We start from the raw sequence: 22,359 nt of genomic DNA on the forward strand, positions 1-22,359 counted from the left end.
AATAAATCTGAATGCTGCTGGAGAGATTAGGCCATTATCCAGCACTGGCATAAATGAGAAAATGATATGATGGATCACATGCTTGAGGGGTTTTAGGAGTTAGCTGGAGATGGGGCAGGATGACGCTAGTTAGCAATGGCAGTTGGCCAATCAAATCATATTGCCTGAAATCTAGTTTAGGGCCAGTTCTGTTATTCTGACTGTAACTAGTGCTTTCCAATATTCATGCCAGGAAGTCACTGTAGAAATTTTTGCCTACATGAAGGGGGGTTTTCTTAAAGTCAAGGGACCAAATCAGAGATCAATCTGCTTGTGTCATGGTGAGGTGGAGATGAATTTGAGAAACAGAAGGATCCTTTGAAATCAACGGAATACTCTAAGTTCTGGAACAGTAGCCGTAATCTTCCAAGGCACATATCAAGCATGTAACCCACACGACAATATTGAGGACCACACTGAACAGGACTGAACACACATGCCCGGATGCATTCAGTGGCAGCAGTTCCCAACCAGTGGGCCATCGAGACCCTGGGTGACCAGAGAGAGCCACTTACAGAAAATCTAAAGGTCTCCAGCATGCTGTGAATGAATCATTTTTCTTGCATGTATGCACCATCATTTCCAAATATATGCAGATGCAGAGGCAACATCCATCTGACCATGCTACAGAATTCATTGCACTCTTTTGCATTTATACATTTAAAAAAATAGAAAAATGACAACTACTAATATTAGGGGCCAGAATTCAGACATTCAAAAATCTCTCTCTCTCTCTCTCATTAAAAAGAGTATATATAAAAACTGAGAACTATTGTTTCAGTGGTAATACAGCCAAGTCATCAAATCCAGAAGGAGACCGATGGTATGGAAGAGCCATCTTGCCTACAGTTTAAACCACTGAAAACTGGCCCCTGGCTAAAGTTAGAAGCACATGCGTGCTCCGTAGGGAAGTGATCATTTTGTTGCTGCTAGTTTGGGGTATATTACCTATTTCCTCTGAGTACAACCTACTACCTAAGCTTGCCAGCCTTTGTGAGTTAAGCTTTTCAGCCCTTAACCCTCCTTGTCCACTCATGCTACAGACATCTGGATGACTTCTCTTTTTTTTTTTTTAATTTTTTTTTCAATGTTTATTTATTTTTGGGACAGAGAGAGACAGAGCATGAACGGGGGAGGGGCAGAGAGAGAGGGAGACACAGAATCGGAAACAGGCTCCAGGCTCTGAGCCATCAGCCCAGAGCCTGACGCGGGGCTCGAACTCACGGACCGCGAGATCGTGACCTGGCTGAAGTCGGACGCTTAACCGACTGCGCCACCCAGGCGCCCCCTGGATGACTTCTTAAACGAGCTACTGGTGGATTCTAACCACAACCTCCAATACAAGTCGAGAGTACACGTATGTGAAAAAGACTGAAAACCATGCTCAACAGGACATCATGGAAAGTTTAGCTCCTCCTAGGCGCAAGGCCTCTAAGCAACACAGAAATATCAGGAAAGAGATCTGGAGCGTAGAAGAAAAACACCCTTGCCTTCGGGATACAAAAATCGGCTGGGAAAATAAAGAGAACGCCATTCAAAGGGGGGAGAATTCAACGTTCAATAAGAGACTATGTTACGAAGGATGAAGAATTCTACCGACAGAATCCCAGAGTGTGCTGGGCTCTGTGCCAGGCACACTATGTGCTATTATTCCATCAAGCCGGCGGTGCCCACCCAAGGAGTAATTTCTCCTCCCAGGGAAAAACGGTGGGCAACAGCTGAAGATATTTTTGGTGGTCACATTACGGGAGCTCCCACATTACTATGGGAGCACCAAGTAGTAGAGACCAGGGATGCTGCTTAACGTTCTACAAGGCACAGGACAGCCCTCCCTCTCCCCCCACAGCAAAGAAGTTTCTGGCCTAGAATGTTAATGGTGCCGAGGTTGAGAAACCCTGCATGAAACCATCCCAATCGCCCTATCAAAGGAGGCGTTATCAGACTCTTGTTCTAAATGTAGAAACCGAGAGCCGTAAGGTCCCGCACACGAGGGGGGGGATCTGGAGCACTCCCTTAAACCCATGTATCTGCTGTATTATCTTGACGAGGGAAGTGACCTCCTCATTTCATAAATAAGGAAACTGAGGCTCAGATGCCAAGTTGTCCCGCCCTGTACCTCACTGTGACCAATTGACTTTTGTCCCCTCACAATGCTTTTAAGGTCAGGAATGATGTCTAAACACAGGTGACTATACCTCAAACCACAATGTCTCTTTCTCTTGTCTGTTAACCCTTACACCCCTAGCGACTGACTTGTTTCTGCTCCTCTAACACTATAACTGAGCAGTTTTATTGCTCACATCGAATCCACTAGCTTACTCGTTCAATCACCATTTATTAAGCTCCCCCTGTATGCTGCGCACTGTGAAAATACTACACGTAAACAGGTCAGAAGGCAAATGAAAGGGAACTACAAATTCGGGGGTTGGCAAACTACAGCCCAAAGGCCACCTGTTTTCTAAGTAAAGTTTTATGGGAACATAGCCACACCCATTCGTTTGCCTATCGTCTGTGGCTGCTGCTGTCCCATTACAACAGCAGAGCTGAGGAGCTGGGACAGATACCTATGGCCCCCCAAACCTAAAATATTTGCCATCCAGCCCTTTGCAGAAAAAGTTGGCCAACCCTACACCAGCTCCATCATTCAAGCCACAGAGCGAGTATTAAAGTGAACTCTAAGGGGCGCCTGGGTGACTCAGTCGGTTGGGCATCCGACTTTGGCAACGGTCATGATCTCATATTTTGTGGGTTTGGGCCCTGCGTCGGGCTCTGTGCTGACAGCTCAGAGCCTGGAGCCTGCTTTGGATTCTGTTTCCCTCTCTCCCTCTGCCCCTCCCTTGCTTGCACTCTATCTCTCTCTCTTGAAAACAGACATTAAAATTTTTTTTAAATAAATAAAAAAATAAAGTGAACTCCAGACCAAATCAAGAAGGGTTTCCATTTATGCACGCAACTGTAGTATCTCTTGGCAGTGGGGGAAATCCTAACTGTTCAATGCTAATACAAATCTGCAACTCCAAAGCACCAAAACGTTTTCATCCTTGAATATACTTTCGGCTTTTCTAGAGTCCACTATAAATAAATCTTCAAATGAAGTTCAAATGTGTGTTATTTCTGTTTTGCGGTCAGAGGTTTGGGGAGCCCACAGTGAATGCTCCTCATCACAATGAAATGAAAACCAGGATCAGACCCCAAGCACTGGATTAGCTGCTTAGGAGCGGGTTCATCACAGCTGGTTGTCTGATGATCCACAGAGGCCTCCAGGTTGCGACCTCCCTTCCGTTCCTCTAAGATGCAAAAGACGCTGTTTGATCTTCCCTGAGTTTTTCTACCACACTCTTGGCCTTTGGTCTATGGATGACTCAGGTCTAGGGCAAGAGCCTGGGGCAGCAGAAGGTCTTCCTACTATTCATGCAGTACAGCCACAGCAGGAGTGAGAACGTGCACCTACATCACCTACGTGCAATAGGTTACACGGCAAATTAAAAAAAATTTTTTTTTAACGTTTTTATTTATTTTTGAGACGGAGAGAGACAAAGCATGAGCAGGGGAGGCGCAGAGAGAGAGGGAGACACAGAATCCGAAGCAGGCTCCAGGCTCCGAGCCGTCGGCACAGAGCCCGATGCGGGGCTCGAACCCACGAACCGTGAGATGGTGACCTGAGCCGAAGCCGGACGCTTAACCGACTGAGCCACCCAGGAGCCCCAGGTTACATGGAGAATTTAAACCGACACATTTTGGTTGCATATTAACCCAAAGAACCTGGTGAAAGAGACCCCAAAGGTTTAGTGGAGTCCCCCCAAAGGGACAGTGAAGACGGAAATTAGGCAGATTTACTGCGATGGTTAAATCCTGCCCCCAACACTTAGAGAATATACACATCCATACACTAAGACCATGGGTTCCCACCCAGATGTACTTCCCATCTTCAAAAATCCCAAACGACAGTGGTGGCAGGTGCAAAAAAAGTTTCCTCCAAAGGAGAGTTCATTCAAAGAAGGAAGTTACCTGGTGCAGCCCTGCCCCAGTTTATAGATCCCTGACCTGCTTGTCAGGGAGGCTGGGAGAGCAGCTTTAAGCTTAGGCATTGAGAAGACAGGTCACTTGTAAAGGTGGATTCTCCCCGCCCACCATGGGTGGACATGAGGGCTCAGAGCAGGACAACATAGGCTTGGGGTGATGGTCTCACCGTCCAGGCCTTCCAGATCAGGGTGACCCATGCCCAAGAGAGAGCGGCCAAGGCAAGGTCAGGTCTCACCCAATCGTAGGCTACAGGGCAGCCCTCTTCCACCACCGTGCAGTCAGACCCGACCTTGCCATGGGAGAAAGAGAGGAGAACTTGGCTCAATGACCAGCTCAACAATCTTGAATCAATCGACTTAAATTACTGTGCCTTGCCTTGGTTTCTTTATTCGGGAAATAGATTGTTGTGTCTACCCCAATTCCATTACACGGGGCCAGTCGGTAGAATCCACAGAGATGATGCCTGTGAGCGTCCTTTTATACTGTGAAGAGCTGGGTAGTGATAGGATTCGGTGCATCCCTGGTGCCCTCCTAGGTGCGGAGAAGAGTGGACAAATGCAGTGGAATCCTGGAAAGAGGGACCGAGCATCGGGTTCGTGGCCTGAAGGTACCAGACCAAGCTTCTGCTTTAGAGGCAGGTGGTATACCAGAAGTGTTAGAAGGCGGGTTCCGAGTTATCCCATGGTGGCAACAACCCATGTGTTGACCAGCTGAACTTTAACAAGGTTCTACGCTATTGGCCAATGCCAATGACCTGCACTGTAGAAGAGTTGACCATGGAATCGTGATCCTTTCCCATAGGACTTCCATTAAGACTTACACCTGCTTCCTTGCTCCAGCAGGGCTGCCTGGTACCGCACCAAATTGCACACAGAACAACCAGGACACCCCTGCCAGCTTATGGGCCAACAGTGTCCACAAAAGGGCAGCTGGGCTTCGCCTCTCTGGTAACTCTTGAAACTAAAGACGTTTCAAATGTTCCCATTTTTTTCTCACGTCACATAGTACATCTTGTAGGAATAGGAAGAACAATCCACTTGATGAACACATTCATTAAGAAAATCGATAGACATAAAATCACGGGTCCGTTCTCCCCAGCTATCATCTCTCAGGCTCTATGGTACCACGACTGTCCTCTCCAGGGTGTCAAATTTCCAAATTTCCAGAAATGGTGAGCACAGAATTTCAAACGGCAAGAATGGGGACAGGGAGGAGACATAAATCTCACTGTGTTCCAAGTCGTACTTACTGAATTCAAGCACATACACCATGTTCAATTTTTTTTTTTTTTAAGTCCAAGGTAATCAAGGAAAACGAACTAATTCATTTGTTGTAGCTGACAAGAAGCCCCAGTCTTCGCCAGGAGGACACTACAAAGGGTGAGGTTACTTTAAGAGACGAAGGGCCATACCTGCACTGAAATTCATATATTTGTCTTATTCTCTTTGGAGAAAAAGAAAGCTGTTACTCAAGAGCTAAACCCTACATCGTCTACATCTTCCTCCTCTTTAAGGAAAACCCTTTGAGGGAGAAGGTCCCAGCCAGCAGCTGCTCTCTGCAGTGTCCAACCCCAATCTCTCCGAAAGGTTGTGCTTTTTAATCATCTCTCATGGTCAGTTTAACCTTTAGTAGCAAAATGAATGTATTTTCCCAGCAGGCCTTTATCGCACGTCGCCGCTGTCACGCACATCTGTGAAGGCTTCTGTATTTGTCACTTCACCTCTCTTGCCATTACATCTGTCTAGACCTTTATTATAAAATGTAATTATGTTTCCACGTCAGTCACACCTAGTAGACCATGAGCTCCAAGATAACTTAGTTCGTATCTTATTAAATCTGTGGTCCCCGAACCCGTGTGCCCAATCTGTCGGACAGACGGAGACAGAGAGAAGAGAGGCAGAAGAAAGGAAGGAAAGAAGAAAGAAGAGGGAGGGTGGCAGGGTAGCCGTCTAAGCAAAAAGGCAAAGCCATCCTAATGGCACGTCTCTGTGCTGCCCGGCCACGGCATCTCTCGTTGCAGTGAAACAAGCAGGCTCCGGGATTGGCTGAGCCCGGGTTCCGATCCCCTGCTCTGTTCAGCAGATGACCGCCTTCCAGAGCTGGGCAAAGCAGCCTCGCCTTTCTACGCCTTAACTTCGTCATCCGGAGAATGGAGGTGATAACATTACCTAACGCACTGTGGTAGGGAAGGAACAGGGACAGCGTCCCTCAAGCACACGGGGCAGTGTTAGGGAAAGCCAAGAAGGGCTCGACCCACGTTAGCTATGGCTGCTACTATTACTCTCAGATGACCTCAAAAGTATCTCTAGCTCCCCAGTTCTGATCCTGGAGCATCCCTTTTTCTAAGAATGAGTCAAACCCCTGCTAGGAGAGGTCCACTGTCCCCTTTCCCAGAAAGGAAAGAAGTCCACGTCCTCTCCGTGACTCGCTCCAGCCAAAGCCCAGCAGCTGGGTAGAAAGAAGGAAGACTCTCACATTTGAACATGGTTCGGCCACCAGTCTGACCTCTTATCTCTGGCCAGGCACCAATCCTTCCTGGCTACGGATTCTCTGGCAGTGACGGAGCACATTCCGTACAGCGCAGCTCTGAGGATTTATGATGAATGACTTCGTGTCGGACATGCAAATCCTAATTATAATTGCCACAGTATCAGCTTTGGAACAAAAACGATTTCTTGGGCAAGAGTGGGGAAAACTGCAAAGCTGTTCAGCATCCTGGTTGAGACAGCAGGTGGTCCCTGGAGTCCCACTTACTTGTGTTTGTCTCCTGCTTCTGCCACTTGCTAGCTCCGTGACCCTGGGCAGGTCACACAACCTTCCCGCACCTCAATTTCCTGATCCGTAAAATGGCAAACGCAGTACTTCCCTCAGAAGGTGGTTTAAAGGGTCGACTGAGCTAATACAGGGAAAGGGTGTGGAACAGGGTTGACGTGGCAAGTAGACACTCAAAACCATCAATGATTAAACCAGCGATCTTCTTGGTATCACGTATAATGTGATAAGCAGACCAAATTTCACACACTGCAATTAGCAACCAATCGTGGATTCCTTCCTTCCTTCCTTCACTCAACCAACGACTTACGGAGCTCCTGCCATGTGCCAGGCGCTGTTTTAGGTGCTAATCAATGGGGCTGAGAACAAACAGACAAAACTCTGCTCTCACACGGCTATCATTCTAGACTCACAACTAGGTCTCCCCCTAATGCCTGGCATAAAACGCAGTTCCCAGCCGGGTGCTCTTTTGGCCTCTAGTGGACGTGTGGCAACTTCTATAGACGTCTGCGGTTGCCACAGCTAGGGTGGAGAGGGTTCTACTGGCATCTAGTGGGCAGAGGACAAGGAGCTGCTGCACATCCTACAGTGCACACAACGGCCTCCCTCCCCAACGAAGAACCATCTTGCCTTAAATGTCAACACTTCTGAAGCTGAGAAACTCTAGTGTCAAAGAATCTGTAAAATATCAACGGGTCCTTTGTTGGGTACGGTTTGGGCAACTGAAGGCTACCGAGACCACAGGAAGGGAAGCTGTGAAAGGGAGGGACGCAGGTGGATGGAGAATAAGGGGACCACAAGATTCCAGCTTTGCCAAGACTCACGCTTCCAGAGAGAGAGAGAGAGAAAGCCCACAAAGTCCAAGAAGCAGGAGGCCCCGAACCCAGGATCCGATGGCTCTCTTCAGTGGTGACAAGTGACCCCTGGGTTGTGAATGTTGCAGGTGGGAGCCAGTTTCCTCTGTCAGCTAACTTCACACCCAAGTGAAAAGTATGGCTGCTCCCTTCACTCTCGGTCAAAGATTTCATCACAAGGGCCCAGAAAATACCACTAGCCTAGTGAAATAATACTCAGGAATAGAGACGAGCCTCCAGTTCCCTCAACCTTCTTCACATATCAAACCAAAGGATGTTTCTGACTTACACGACAATACAGGTTTACGCAGCAGAGGGATCTGGTGGGTTTGAACCCCTGGCTCAGTCACTGCCAACTGAGTGGCCCTCGTCATCGAAGGGGGACGAGGGAGGGCCAGACCCTGGTCACTTAACCGCAGAAGGCCCTTTTGCAAGTAATGTATTATCCCTGTGCCTTAGTTTTCTCATATGTAATATGGGCACAAGAATGGCACCTGCCTCACAAGTCATTACGAGGACTGAATGCATCAGTTAAATACATTACTCCAGGAAAGTACTTGGAACACTGTACCTGGCTCCGAGTCAAGACCAGGTCAAAGCGTGCTGTTATCAGTGCCACCGTAGTCATGACTATGTTATGTGACTTAACCTCTCCCACTCCCAGTGTCCTCTTTTGAAAAATGGGCATAAGGGGCGCCTGGGTGGCTCAGCCGGTGAAGCGACTGACCTCGGCTCTGGTCATGATCTCATGGTTTGTGAGTTCAGGTCCCGCATTGGACTCTCTGCTGTCACCATAGAGCCCGCTTCGGATTCTGTCTCCCTCTCTCTGTCCCTCCCACATGCGTGCACGCTCTCTCTCTCTCTCTCTCTCTCAAAAATAAATAAGCATTTAAAAAAAAGAAAAGAAAAATGCGAATAGTTGCCAACTCATTGGGCATGGGATTCAGTTATGCATGTTAAACACTTGGGACAATACTTGATATGTTGTCATTTCTTATCATTTATTGAAAAGTTTGCCAAAAGCACGGAAACTAGTTCTCACTTAGTCCTACATTTAAACTACTCACCAGGTGAAAACTGCATGGCGTCAGGATGGTTCCGGAAGGCCTTGTGATGTACTCAAGAGTGAGCTCCGAGAACCATTATGGATTGCTAAAGGTGAGTGTGAAGACTTAGCTCTGGACCCACCTTCCTTGAGAGGGCACTTTGGTCTTGATGATTCACCCTACTTCCAACCACCCGCAGGGCTGAGACCGTACTGGTAACAGAAGGCCCTGACACCCTACCAAGGCATGGAAGAGGATGGGGCTGGGGCTGGGCGAGGCGCCTCCTTTTTCCCACTTTTGTCCATCCTTCTGGACAGAGGGAACATCACAGGAGATCACAGAGGCCTTGGGAGGGCTTCGCCTGCAGAACTGCCTGTTAACAAGCTCCATCCAAGCTCTCATGTACGGTCTCAATTCATCAGAGGGGCGAAGGGGACGGGAGCTTTTCAGAAGTCTGACCCGAAGGCCCAGCAAGGCCAAGTCAACAAAGACACCAAAACAAATTGGGAACCAATGATTTCCCACCACACAGAAGCCACCTGCCCAAACAGTTGTTCTTGCCAAACTCATTAAAACCGTGTTCAGTTTCTTTCATGTTTCTAGCAGCTTAGGACTCCAAGGGGGAAGCGGGAATGCCCACAGAGCACAACCTGGACTCCGCCGCTTAGATCTGAGGTTGCATCAAACAAGCAAGAATGTTCTGGTCTCATCCAACCACGTGGGGAGGAAGAAGAGATCCGTTGGCCTGGCCTTCGTCCAGCTTCTTCACAGTCGAGAGGGGCCTGGCAGGAGACCTAGAGGATGGTGACACGGGCCAGCAGGACTCTTACCTGCTCTGAATTGTTGGGTGCAATCTGCCACAACGGATGGTCACTCTCTTGGCTTCTTTTCCTAAGTGATCCTGCCCGAACCCGCCCTGCCTGCATTTCAGACGGTGAAGACATTACCATGAGTGCTGTTGGTGGCACCCCTTTGTCATTCCATGTGTTACTTACCCTAATATCCAGCCCAAACGGTACAGACTCATTTTCATTTACAAGATCACTTAAAAACCCATTCCCTAGCCTCAGCAGGCTGAACGAGTTGTCTTCTTGCCTGACGGATGGCAGGGGGTACAAAGCCAAGCGCTAATGTTCGCACAAACCGATCCGGGAGAGGGTCTGAAAACAACTGAGGAGTTCATGTTGATTTCACTTTCCTTAACTGTGTAACTCAGAAATAAATATACACAAAATATGCAATGAATATGGCCAGGACCCCAAACTTGACCTCCTGGGCCCCCCTGTGATTTGCACAGTGAGCAGGTACCTTTCCAACCAGCACTCCCCACCTGCCAGGCCCATCTGCTACGAGTTCACGGGCAGCCAGGAAGTCACAAATTTCGGCCTCCAGGATTCCTAAAAAGTGCCAGCAGTCTTGGGGCGTAGGAGAGTAAAGGGATGGGGGGAGCAATGCCTTACCTTACCCTGGGAGGATATGCAACATAGCTCCTACTATAAAAATCAGATTGGCTTAGACTTGTGGTTAATATCAAAGTTTTGAAAAGCTTCAGTAAATCATGAAATATTGGAAGCATGAAATTAACCAGAGCCAGAAACTCGACTGAAGGGGTCCTCCAAAGGCATTTTCCAAAGACAATGGGAAGACAGTAAATAATAGCCAATCAATAAGTAATTTCAACCACGATGTACTGACCTGTAAGTAATCTCTTTGTGACCATGCGTGGTGATTTTCGGGAAGAACTTGGAAGTCCCATCTCACGACAGCCTACCAGATGAGGAAAAGACACCTGTCTCTTTTGGCCCATTGATACAGCCGGAAAACCGACATGCGTGTGACCCGTGAATTGAGCTCTGTAACTTGGGGGCCAGCCAACAGAAGGCCCTAGAAATTCCACCCCATTCTGTTCCACCCGCTCTGCCATTTGTAATTTTTTTTTTTTTTCTCAAGAAAAGATAAACGTCTACTTGGGAAAACCAGAGCCGACGGAGAATGAATTGGGAAGGGGAGGCCAAAAGACAGAACTGATTTTGCAAAGCAACAGTGTGTAGCATCTCCGTAGACTGCTCACACATTCAATTCAGTCCAGAGGTAATTCGTACTTCGCCGAAGAATTTCCAGCGTTGGGGTGATGCTAGATAAGAACAGGCCGACCTGAAGTAACAGCCTATTTTAGCGCCTAGGGAGAAAAAAATAAAACCTGCCTCTATTTATGGAAATTTACCAAGGCGTAGGAAAGTGACCCTTTTCTCCATTCCCACCCTAACAAGTTCCACACAGTAGGCTGTGTGTCCTCAACACTCAAAGAAGATGCTCTCACGCTCTTCCACTTGCGTAGGCACATAAATACAATTATTTCCCTAAAACAACAACAACAACAACAACAAAAAACCCTAATCGCAGTAGGCATGTATCCTACTAGGCACAAGTTATTTTACGGTGTAGACGGTTAACACCTATTTGAATCGGGTACAACGGAGTTTAATTGTTTTGTTCTATGCATAGCAAAGCAAGCAATTGAATCTAATATTAGTCATTCATCAGATAAGACATTTCCAGAGAAACAAACTGCTATATTTTCTCCTCAAAGAACAGCAAGCATTTTAAACACATTTTCCAGAGATGTTACGCCGAGGAAAACAGCTTAGAAATGTTACTTTAAACAAATCCGTTCTCTGGCTACCAACAAGACAAATTGGAACAAATGCTTGGCTCTGTTCTTTCCAAGGCTCCTTCTGTCCACCTGTCAAAGGCAGTTTTGACCCCCACCCCCACCCAACCCACAAGGCAGCTCCAGAGCTGTGAAACGCGCCCCCCTGCACGGATGCCCTCGGCACTGTATGCCAGAATCCTCATTAGGGATTATCCAACTTACTCGGAGCAGGGAGAGAGAAGATGGGCTGGCGGCCAAATGTACTTTCAACACAGATTCCAAAAGAAGATCCTGCAAAGTGTCGAAAGCCCAGATTTTCAGCAGTTCACTTTCTAGACTCCGTTACATAGCAACCATGCCAGCTCACACAGGGTACCAACCAAGTTAATATTTTGTTTAGATGACGCACTGCATTAACTCTCTAGGAAAACCCAGGTGTTCTCCATCGACTTACCTAGGGTCAGATGCCATCACTGGGACAAAACCCCTTGGTGAACTGACAAGCTTGTTTTAATTCATTCAGAACAAAAATTGGGGGACACAAAAAAATCTGAAAATAGAGCTAACAATTTCTTGGCAGGGAGAGGGAGAGGTGACTGCTCCCTGTAACCCTTTGTGTTAATATTATTAAAAGTGCATTAGCGTTCATTTACTATGTGCATAATGCCCTTCAGTAAAATATGACTGCTACAGATGCATTTTGAAAGATACTTCATTTCATTCAAAACTTTGATTTGAAACGGGACAACTCAATAGCACAAAATGCTCCTGAGGGTTGGGTCCCACTGAATCTCACCAACAGAGACAAAATTAAAACAGAAGATGAATTTGGAAGAACGGTCAAGAACTCCCCAGGAGCTGAGCATCCGTGAGCCTTCCTGGATGTATATTACAAAGAAGCATGAGGAAGCCAATCGACCATACTTTAGAAATAACTTGAGAGAACCCCACGTTTTCCTTTAGGAATATGGGAACACCAGCAGAAGAAACTACCAGACCACATCTGCAGAGGGTTTCTGCTCTAGCCAGGGCTGTCATAGGTCACGAGAAAAAAACAAAAGCAAAAGAAAAGAAAAACAAAATCCAAAAAGCTCACAAAGGCTACCTAATGTAAAATGTACAGGATCGAGGTATTCCTGTAGAGATAAGCAAGTGATGCCCTCTTGGTTTGCTTTCTTTTCAACCATCCCATTGGTTGTCAGTCACCTCCATTCAAGAGGGCCATGTGGCCAGCAATTAAGTTGAGTAGAAACCTTTAACGTTTTATTCTCTGATTATAAAGTCACTCAATTCCCCCTAGTGAAGGTGTTGAAAACTATCAGGGACACACAGAAGAAAAATCGAGACCATCCTCCATCCAATCACCCCCCGGCGGCTACTGACACCGACAGGCACGCTCCTATAAGCATGAGGGAGACGCTGGTTTTGTGTGTTTTTAGGGACATCGAGAGATCCAAAAGTCACTTCCACAGCCTTGTGCAGGTTTGTAGGAAAAAAGAAGGAAACAGCCCGCTGCTCCCACTACAATTTACCCATCGGCTAAGCAGCTTCATTTCCAAGTTGAGCGTGTGGATCACTGCTGTACTGACCTCCTTAGCACACTCAGTCTGCAACTGCACCCACGACTCAAATGAAAGCCACTTAACTTTTCCTGGGCTGAGGAAAGGGGGGCGGACGGCGGGAAATAAACCAGCGTTGTTCCGTCCTCCTTACCACGGTTTCTGATTCTTCGCAGAAGAGGGGCCAGCTCTTAGCTATTTCTTTAATGTTGGAAGGGTCTCTGCCTGTAAGGAGCAAAGCATCACCACGCAGTCTGCCTTCCTTTTTCTTTTTCTCCCAGATGCCGGCGGACAGCCTCTTCCACACACAATGACAGAGCAGGGGATAAATGGCAGGATAAGAAGATACCCACCTTGAAAACAACTGTGCAGCAAAGAACAGCCTCACGACACCTTCCCACCATTATGTCATGGCTACGTCAGACCAAATTACCGCCCCAATTCCTAACACTTCTGACAGACTCCTGGAGTACCAAGTTGACATCTGACTTGGAATTCTGCATAAAACGAACACATAGGCTTAACATCTCCCACCAGAAAAAGCACACCTTCTCCAGGAAGGAGAGGAGCAAATAGAAACTGAGGGGGAGAAGGCATTCGTATGAACACAGACTCTCCCAACACTTAGGAGAAGCTCTTGAAATAACAACAAAACCAGGAAAAAATCCCTCTGAGCCACTGAGCTGTTGGTACCTCATACTTCATCAAGTGACATATTTATACAAGTGGCCCTTATATATTTTTTTTCTGTCGAATTCTGGATTTCAGCAGTTTAGCTTATAATTTGAATGATATTAATAATCAGTGAAACCATGTCTTAAAGGACAGTCAGGCAAAACAAAACAAAACACACATACACAAAAATACACACAAAAAAAGACTGAAAAGCCAGTCTACCCTTTTACTTTTCAATTGGCAGAAACCAAACAGTACATTTTTGGATGCTTCCTCCACCTTTAACCCTGGCAGGGGGATTTCAGGGCTTTATCACTGTCAATGTCAACACGGTCCAGCTGTCTTCCTCCCCACCCCCTCCTGTAAAGTGCAAAGAGTCCCTTCGAGCAGCGGGCTCCCTGCAACCCACCATCTAAGCCTTCGTTTCGCCAGGAGCCCATCACTCAACCTTTGAGGTCTAAGATTTCCCCCTGGAAAGTGCTCTCGGTGTTTATATTTGCTGGAAATTTAAACTCACTGCCGAGCAAAGCATCTACTGTTGCATCCATATATTCCGCTGTCTGCGCGATCTCAAATGGGAAGAAAATAAAGTCCAGATGCAATGGAGACAAGGGATTTGGCATCCATGGAGAAAAGTGCAAACCAGTCCAATCCTCTACCCCAACCACGGCAGCACAGCCCGGAGCTCGCTCTCGGAGGGGGTGGGGGGCGGTAAGAGTCTTTCCAAAGGAAGGAGCCGCCAGCACCGGGGGGGAGTGGGGGGTGGGGGGAGCTGTGGCATCCACCCCTGTCGGGGGTGGGGGCAAAGGCCCGGGCACGAAAAGTTTGCCCACGGAGCTGGGGGCTGTGCGCCAGCTAAAGGGCACTTTCTGCCGCGGGAGGGGCCCCGCCGGCTGCGCCTCGCTCCCGCTAGCCGGGGCCCGTGTGACCGTGTGAACCCGTGCACACCGCGCCCGGGTTTTCCTTAATGACAGCAGCCTGCAACTCCCAGCAGGGGAGCAGCGGTGGCCACCGCCGGGCGGAAAGGGTTACGAGCCACAATGCAAGGCGATTTCGCCTGGGGCGTGGAGGCACCGAGTCCCCGGCCGCCTCCGGCCCGGGTGCTGCTCGTCGCCTCCCCTGCGCCCCGGGCGCCGGGCGATCCCTACCTTGCGCGCCGTGCTGGTGGTTCTCCATGTTCGCCGCCGCCGAGTCCGCCGCCGCCGCCGCCGCCGCCGCCGAGGCGCTGGCCGCCGCTCCCGGGCCCGGGCCGGGGCCGCCGCCGCCGCCGCTCAGTTCCGCCAGTCTCCGGTTGGTGGCCGTGAGTTCGGCTCGCAGGTTGGTCACCTCCTGGCTGGCCGACTGGACCGCCCCATCGATGCGGAGCGCGAGCTGCTTATTGTCTTCCATCATGCTCAGGATTTTGGCCTGGGGGCGAGAGAGGTGACAAAGAGCTGCATGATGCGCGGGGGGCGCGCGGCCGGGCACCCCCGGCTCTACCTGTTGGGTCCCCCGCGGCCCGGCTCCCCCGCGCCCCGACCCCCGGGCTCCGGCAGCGCCGGCTCCTCCGGCGCAGGAATGACAGCGGCGCCTCCAGCCGGAGCCGCGGCGGTAGCGAGGCGGCGGGGGGGAGGAGGAGGAGAAAGAGGAGGAGAAGGAGGAGGAGGAGCAGCGATCGCCGAGACCCCGGCGCCGAGCGCGGCTCGGGGAAGGACACCGCGCGCCGCCCGGCACTCTTTCACTGGAGCCTACCATTCACCGCGCGCTCGGGAGGGGGCCCGGGCCGGGGACCGCGGCGCACCCTCGGCCTCCCGCGCCCCCCACTTCGGGGACACACCCCCCCGGGGGGCGGGGGCGGCGGGCGGCGGCCGCCAGTGGGCCGAGGTGGCGCCCCTGGCGAGGGGTAGGGGGCGCCTGCTCCAAGGCCGGCGCTGGGTCCCCTCCCGGGAGCGGTGGGGCAGCCCCCGCCCTGGCTAACGAGCGCCCCGCGCCGGCCCGGGGTTGGGGAGGGGGTGGGTGCTCCGGGGAGAGGGGTGCTCGGGAAGGAGGCCCGGGAGGGGAGCGGGGACGGAGCTCCGCGGAAGGGGGCGGCTTGCGCGATGCCGGGAGTGGAGCTTTGCTTCCCTTAAAATGCGGGTAAGAAATGTGCAGCGGGGAGCTGAGCTGGTGCCCCGAGCGCCTCTCACCCTCCACCCCACTCCAGCCCGACCACCCCCACCTCCTCCGCACCAACCTCCACTGTGCGCCCTCCCCGGAAGGACCGACCCCCACCCCCCACCCCCCGCCCCGTCCGGACCCTGGGTGGGCCACTGGAGCTCGGGCCTCCTCGCAGGCCCCTGCCCCCACCCCCGTGCGTGCACCCGAGGTGGAGGGCTGGCCTCAGCCAGGTACTAAGCTCGTTAGCTGGGCTAAATATTGGGGGGCGAGAGGGAAGAGGCCAGGAGAGAAGACTGGAAGGCATCAAAGGGGCTTCCCTCTTTCTCCTCCTACTGGAGCAGTGTGAGCGTTGAGGCCCTGCTGTCTCAGTTTACCTACTGCCCCTTCAAAGGAGCACTGAGGTAACCTTAAAGTTGATAAACCTATCTAGCTCCTCTCTCTCCCAGAGCACAGGCTTTGCATTTTTCACTGGGGCCCTGGATTCCAGCCACCAGACCTTGTTACCATAGCAAGCTTCATTCCATGCAAATAGGACAATTTAGAACAGCCAATGTAACCCCGAGGACAATAGTGCACGGCCATCCCAGCTCGGTCAGCCTCGGGAGAGTAGCTCAGGGCCGACTGCAGAAGCTGATGTTCCTGGACAGACTGAAGTTCCCCACCCTGGAGATTTATTAGGTAGGAAGCCTACGATATGCAAAGTGCTTACCTGGGTTATCATCTCTTTGGAGTAAGGATTATGAATTCTACTTTAGCGATGAGGAAACTGAGGCTCTGGGTGGGGGTGAAGCGATTTACCCAAAGGGCCCACAGAAATCCGGTGAAACCAAGAGGGGAAGTAAGCAGTCATCTGCTTTCCAATTAGTCCCACTGTGCCTTGGATGCTAGATTTTTATGGAACCATAAAAACCCACTCTAGCTTCATCCCCCTGGGGCCACTAACAAGCTTTTGTAAGAGGGCAAGACAGTATTGGTGGAACATGTGACAGCAGAGATAATTTTTCACTGTCGACTCTCCTGAGCTAACTGGTCAGCTGGGGATTGAACCCCTGACCTTAGTCTCGTTAGCTGGAATCCTGACCCACTGGACCAACCAAGGAACCTAGGCTGCTTGGTGTATTTGTAAATCAGGATTTAGTTCTTTGAAGTCCTTTGGCTAAAAGTTATGGAGGGGCAGAGGGGCTGTCATCGTTCAGCCACTGTGTTCAAACACTTAAACAGAATTACCATATGACGCTCCGGGGTATATAGGCAAAGAATTGAAAACAGAAAACTCAAACAAAAGGTTGCACACAAAGGTTCACAGAAGTGCTGTTCACAATAGCCAGAAGGTGGAAACAACCCAGATGTCCAACAACAGATGAATGGATAAACAAATGATGGTACGTCCATATAACGGAATATTATCCAGCCAGGAAAAGGAATGAGATGAGACACCTGCCACAGTGTGGATAAATCTCACAAATATTATGCTAAGTGAAAGAAGCCAGACACAGAAGGTAACATGATTTCGTTTACATGAAATACCCAGAATAGGTAAATCGATAGAGACATGTTTGCCAGGGGCTGGGGGGAGGCGAGAGTGGGGAATGACGGCTTCGTGGGTACGGGGTTTTATTTTGGGGAGATGAAATATTTTGGAACTAGACAGAGGTGGTGGTGTATTGGGAAGGTACGAAATGCCACTGAATTGTTCACTTTAAAAGGGTTCGTCTTATGTTATGTGAATTTCATCTCAATAAACAATAAGTCAGCACTTATGCAAATACCAATAAAAGGCGGGGGAGGGGTGTCCTGGGAACAAATCTTCCGAGGAAACGATCTGGAGCAGGTCATTTGGAGAGCCCTGCGCTCATCAGAAGGCACAGTAATTCATCTGTTTACCTGTCTCTCTCCCACTTCACCTACAGCTTCCGCGTGGGAGAGGGAGGGTGGTCACCGTTTAGCGTCGTTATCTGTCTTTGAATCCCTGCCACCATCATAAACGCTCTGCAAATGAGTGTGTGTGAGCGTGTTCGTACGGTAAACAAACTGACCAAGTGTTACTCATTTTCCTCTTCAGTGAGATTATTCCCACACACCAGAATCTTAAAATCAAGTCAAAACAAAACAAAACACAAAACCCCAACAAGGAGAAAAGAAGGCAAGCCCCCATTCCTTGAGCTCTTTCTCCTCTGCCTCTGCCTCCTCTCCCCCACTTGAGTACAGCCATTGAAATGTCAAGAAACTCACTTTGGAAACCCCTGGGGTGCCTCCTAGGATTTTACAGAATTTTAATTTTGAGAAATTTTTTCTTCACGCGAAAAAGGGGGCTTTTCCCAGCTGTGTCTCCTTATGTTCACCCACATACAAAAGGACCAGATCTCAGAGAGAAAGTCTGGGATCAATTACCACCTAGAATCTGCTCCGTTTAAACCAGAACGATGACTATTCTACCTCTCTTCCCCGCAACTTCCGCCACTGCTCTTCCCTGGGTGACCCCAGGTAGCAAAACAGTCACAGAATCCTCCAGATCCCTGCCCCCCTTGCCTACCTGCAGGCTGACTCACATCTACAGCTCACTTCTTAGGAGGAGGGGGCGGGGCTCCAGAGCTGTGTGTCAATCACAGTCTTCTCGCTTTGGGGTCCACAACTGTGAGGATGTGACAGTGCACGTTCCTCTTGTAGCCACAGAAATGGGCTTGCTTCATAGAGATCTGCTGCCATTTCCCCAGTGTTACCAGTTGCCATCTCTCCCCATCAGCCATACCCCATCCAAGCCACGGGCAGTGCACCGGCCCGTAGGCCCTCCTTCGAAGCTTACCTGGGCATTCTGGAAAGTCTGCAAAACCATCCTTGCTCTGAGAAAGAAAATTCCTGATAAGAACGAAGGCAGAGAGCCTAGCCCATGGCTGACAGTCATGTCACAAGCACCTCCCTTTTCCCATAAATAGAATGACCTTATAATTTAATGTCCAAACTGGGACACTTTTGAGAGCACAAGAGGGTGTCATGAATAATGAAGCCGGGACAAGTGGCACAAACTGGAACTGTCCCAGGAAACCCAGTGTATGTGGTTGCCCCAACCTACAGCCGAATGAACTATCTGGTCCGAGAAGGCAATTTGGGGATCACTTCATCCAGCACTATCATTATACACTGATGGAGAAACAGAGACCCAGAGACAGGAAGGGACCCTGAAGCCACGTTGGTAAAGGAGTTGGGAGGGATGAAAAACAGTCTTTATGTTTTTTAGATGTTTATTTATTTTTTGAGAGAGAGAGGGAGAGAGCTCATGCGCGTTCGAGAGTGAGTGGGGGAGGGGCAGAGAGACAGGGAGAGAGAGAATCCCAAGCGGGCTCCATGCTCAGTGCAAAGCCCGACACGGGGCTGGATCCCAGGACCGTGAGATCACGACCTGAGCCGGACGCTTAACCTTCTGAGCCACCCAGATGCCCCCCCACCCCCCACAAAGCAGAGTCTTTCGAAAATGACCAAGCATCCTACTACTGTGTATCCAGCACTACGTACTGTCAAGGTCATGCCAGACCACTGGTGCACGTGGCGCTTCCTCAACTCTAAATTTGGGAGCGCGAGCTCACGATCTTGCACAATCTGGCCTCCGACTCCATCCCGTGTGGCTCTCCCCTTTGCTCACTACCCTCCTGTCGCTTAATTCCTCTGTTACAGTGTAGATCCTCAGCCCCTCTGCCAACCAACCGCAAGCTCTGAGGAGATGCCAGGTCTCTGCATTTGCAACAAGCTTCCCAGGGGTGTCTGGTGCCCCACAAAGTCTGGGACCACCTGCCCTAGGCGCCCAGAGCAGGCGCCCATAAAGCACTGTTCACACGTGTGAAACACATAAATGCGAGAGACCTTCTGAACCTCAGGAGTGGCTGTAGCCCCGCCCCCTCTTCTGGATGCCGGCTGTCCTGTCTCGCCCACCCCCCTCCATTCGAGATCCCCAGCGAACCCCAACAGTCACCCTCAGACCCACAGCCAGGAAACAAAGGGTTGGAGGAAAAAGACACCAGGAGAGGAAAACAGGGCAGAGGACTGTGGGGCTTAGGGAAACAGCCCGGAGCTGTAAGGTGAGAACGGATGCCACACACGGGCATCAGTGCGGACACAGAGCACAGTTATTAGTGTGAAGAGTGACATGCGTGGGGCGCCTAGGGGGCTCAGTTGGTTAAGCATCCTACGCTTGGTTTCGGCTCAGGTCATGATCTCTCGGTGCATGAGTTCAAGCCCCACATCAGGCTGACCGCTGACAGCACAGAGCCTGCTTGGGATCCTCTCTCTCTCCCTGTCTTTCTGCCCCTCCCCTGCTTGTATGCGCTGTCTCTCTCTATCTCTCTCTAAATAAATAAGTAAACTTAAAAAAAAAAAAAAAGAACGACATTTTCCTCTTGACTTCCTCGGCAATGTCTCATCTAAGGGTCGGGAAGCTGGTCAGGTGCATCCCTTCTGTGTCTATTTAATCAACTCCGTCATTTCTGCACATTCTTCCCTTACAAACAATCACTTAGGATTCAGACGCACCTATGTGTGGAATAGATAAATATTAAAAACACATATTAACCATAGATTCAAACACATAAGCATATATACTGAAAGCATATATATGCTTCTTCATAGAAGTGTAATTTTTTCCCTTGAATGTTCCATGTACTCTTGATGTTTATTGGGTGTGGTGTGGGGCTTATAAAGGGATGTGCCTCATGGCCTGGGCTCTTGGCTCTGGGCTCTGTTACTACCTGTGTGATGGTGACAAATAACAACAGCCAAGCAAAATGCAAAACCCTGAGATAAATATGCCCACCTGTAGAAAACCATCCCTACACCCCAAAGAACTGGTCCAACCCCCAGGTCTCTTGTCAGATCTCCCGCGTTCTTAGGTCTTGGCTGTATCCACGGGTTGGGCACTAGTTTACTTTTCAGTACCAAGAGCAGTGTCTGAGAGATTCCTTGAACAGGGCTAAAGAGAACATGGTCAGAGTCTTCCAGTCATTGGGTCTTCAGCTCCAATGCCTCGCCTCAGTGAAGCCCTTCTCTACAGCCCATTGGCAGGACAATGCTAACTGACATCATGAATGATCTCACTCTTCTCGAAGGGCAAAAGTAGGGTCAATGCACGGGCTATGGAGTTGGTCAGACAAGGGTTCAAGTCCTCGCCCTGCCATTTACTCACCCTGTGACACTCACAGAGTTCCTTAACTTCCCTGAGTCTCCCCTTCCTCACTAGTAGAATGAGATAATGTGACTACCTACTTCGCAGACCTGTTGAGAAATTAAATGAGACAATGCATGTGAAGCATTTGGCAGGGTGCCTGGTGCCTGGCAGAACTCAGTGGATGTTATCAGTGATGCGACACACATGAGGTGGTCCTGGAGGGGAGGATGGACGGCGAGGGCTGTCCGGGCAGCTCCTGTCCTTTGGATGCCACCATGGCCGGCCACTGTGCTCATCCATTCATCGCCACCAGCGTAGGCTGACTCTTCCCCACGCTAAGGATAGGTGTTAGGACCCCCTTTCAGCGGATCAGGAGCAACCCCAAGCTCAGGTTTGCTCAGACCCACCCAGCTAGAAGGTGCAGAACCAGATTCAGGCCCAGGTAGGTCTGATTCTAACGCGTCTGCCTCTTCTTCCTTTCCCCCTTCTCGTCGGATGCGCGAACACGGTCTCCTCCCTGTGCGCACTGATGCACCAAGGGACCTTCGGCGTCCCTTCCAGCCCTGCGCCCTTTATTCTCTGCCAAAGGCACTGATGTGATGGAGAAACAGAAGGAGCCACTCCTCAGTGGCCGGTGCATTAGTTCTTCTAGGCCCTGGGGACCCATTTGGTAAATTAGTTCTTTTGGTTCATGAAATGGTACCCCAGTGGCTTGAAATGCTTTCCAGCCCTACCTTAAATGGGTAATTTATTCTTTTCTCACTGATAGTACTATTTATGTGATCTCCATCCTATACAAGTTGCTTTCTATGCTTTCCAGGGGTGGGTGAGGAGATAGGTGTTTTTTGTTTTGTTTTTGTTTCTGTTTTTGTTGTTGTTGTTTTTAACAGAAGTGCATTAGATTCAGTAAGGAGCACAGCGGGAATTTCCGAGAATGGGATTTTCAGGACCCCTTATCCTCCGCCGCCCCAACCCCCCGCCCCACATTTTGCTCTGCCATTTATTTAACTAAATGATAACTCAGGCAGGAGAGGTCTCTCTCATGTCTTCTCCCACCCCCCACCCCCCTGCTCAGACTCTCAAGAGTTTCCTTTTCCCCTCTGTTCATTTCTTTTGACCTGTAGGATGCCTTACGCACTGAGCCCCTTCCGTCTTAGGACCAGTGCTATAAAGACCAGGGTGGCCCTCACTCGAGGCCACAGAGGAGTGGCCCATAGTAGGCAGCAAACAGCTTGGGGAATTGGGACCCCAGGGCCCCTTGACGACTCATTACAAAGGCATCTCAGATACGGCGATGGCAACATGTCCTTTCTCAGGAATTGGAAGCAGAGGTAGTAAGAAAGGGCCTTGGAATCTGGCCCCTGGAGTCAATGCTAAACCTTTGCAGCACTAAGGTGCTCTCTGAAAAGTATTTATTAGCCAAATAGTATATACCGTTCAATCCAGTGTG

The 22,359-nt window shown here is 49.9% G+C and overlaps 1 protein-coding gene across 1 annotated transcript in view; it reads right to left on the minus strand.

Annotated features, from left to right (window-relative positions):
- The window catches only part of KAZN (kazrin, periplakin interacting protein), a 460,396-nt gene extending 445,368 nt beyond the window's left edge, over positions 1 to 15,028 (minus strand). The window contains exon 1 of the mRNA XM_047085038.1: positions 14,770 to 15,028. Within this exon, the coding sequence (XP_046940994.1) occupies positions 14,770 to 15,013 (244 nt within the window). The 5' untranslated portion in view covers positions 15,014 to 15,028. The remainder of the gene's footprint in view (positions 1 to 14,769) is intronic.
- Between the last annotated feature and the right edge of the window lie 7,331 nt (positions 15,029 to 22,359).

Source organism: Lynx rufus, unplaced genomic scaffold (assembly GCF_022079265.1).
Source record: "Lynx rufus isolate CCGP_SWC_20201006 ecotype Redwood Valley unplaced genomic scaffold, mLynRuf1.p SCAF_2, whole genome shotgun sequence".
NCBI classification, from domain to species: Eukaryota; Metazoa; Chordata; class Mammalia; order Carnivora; family Felidae; genus Lynx; species Lynx rufus.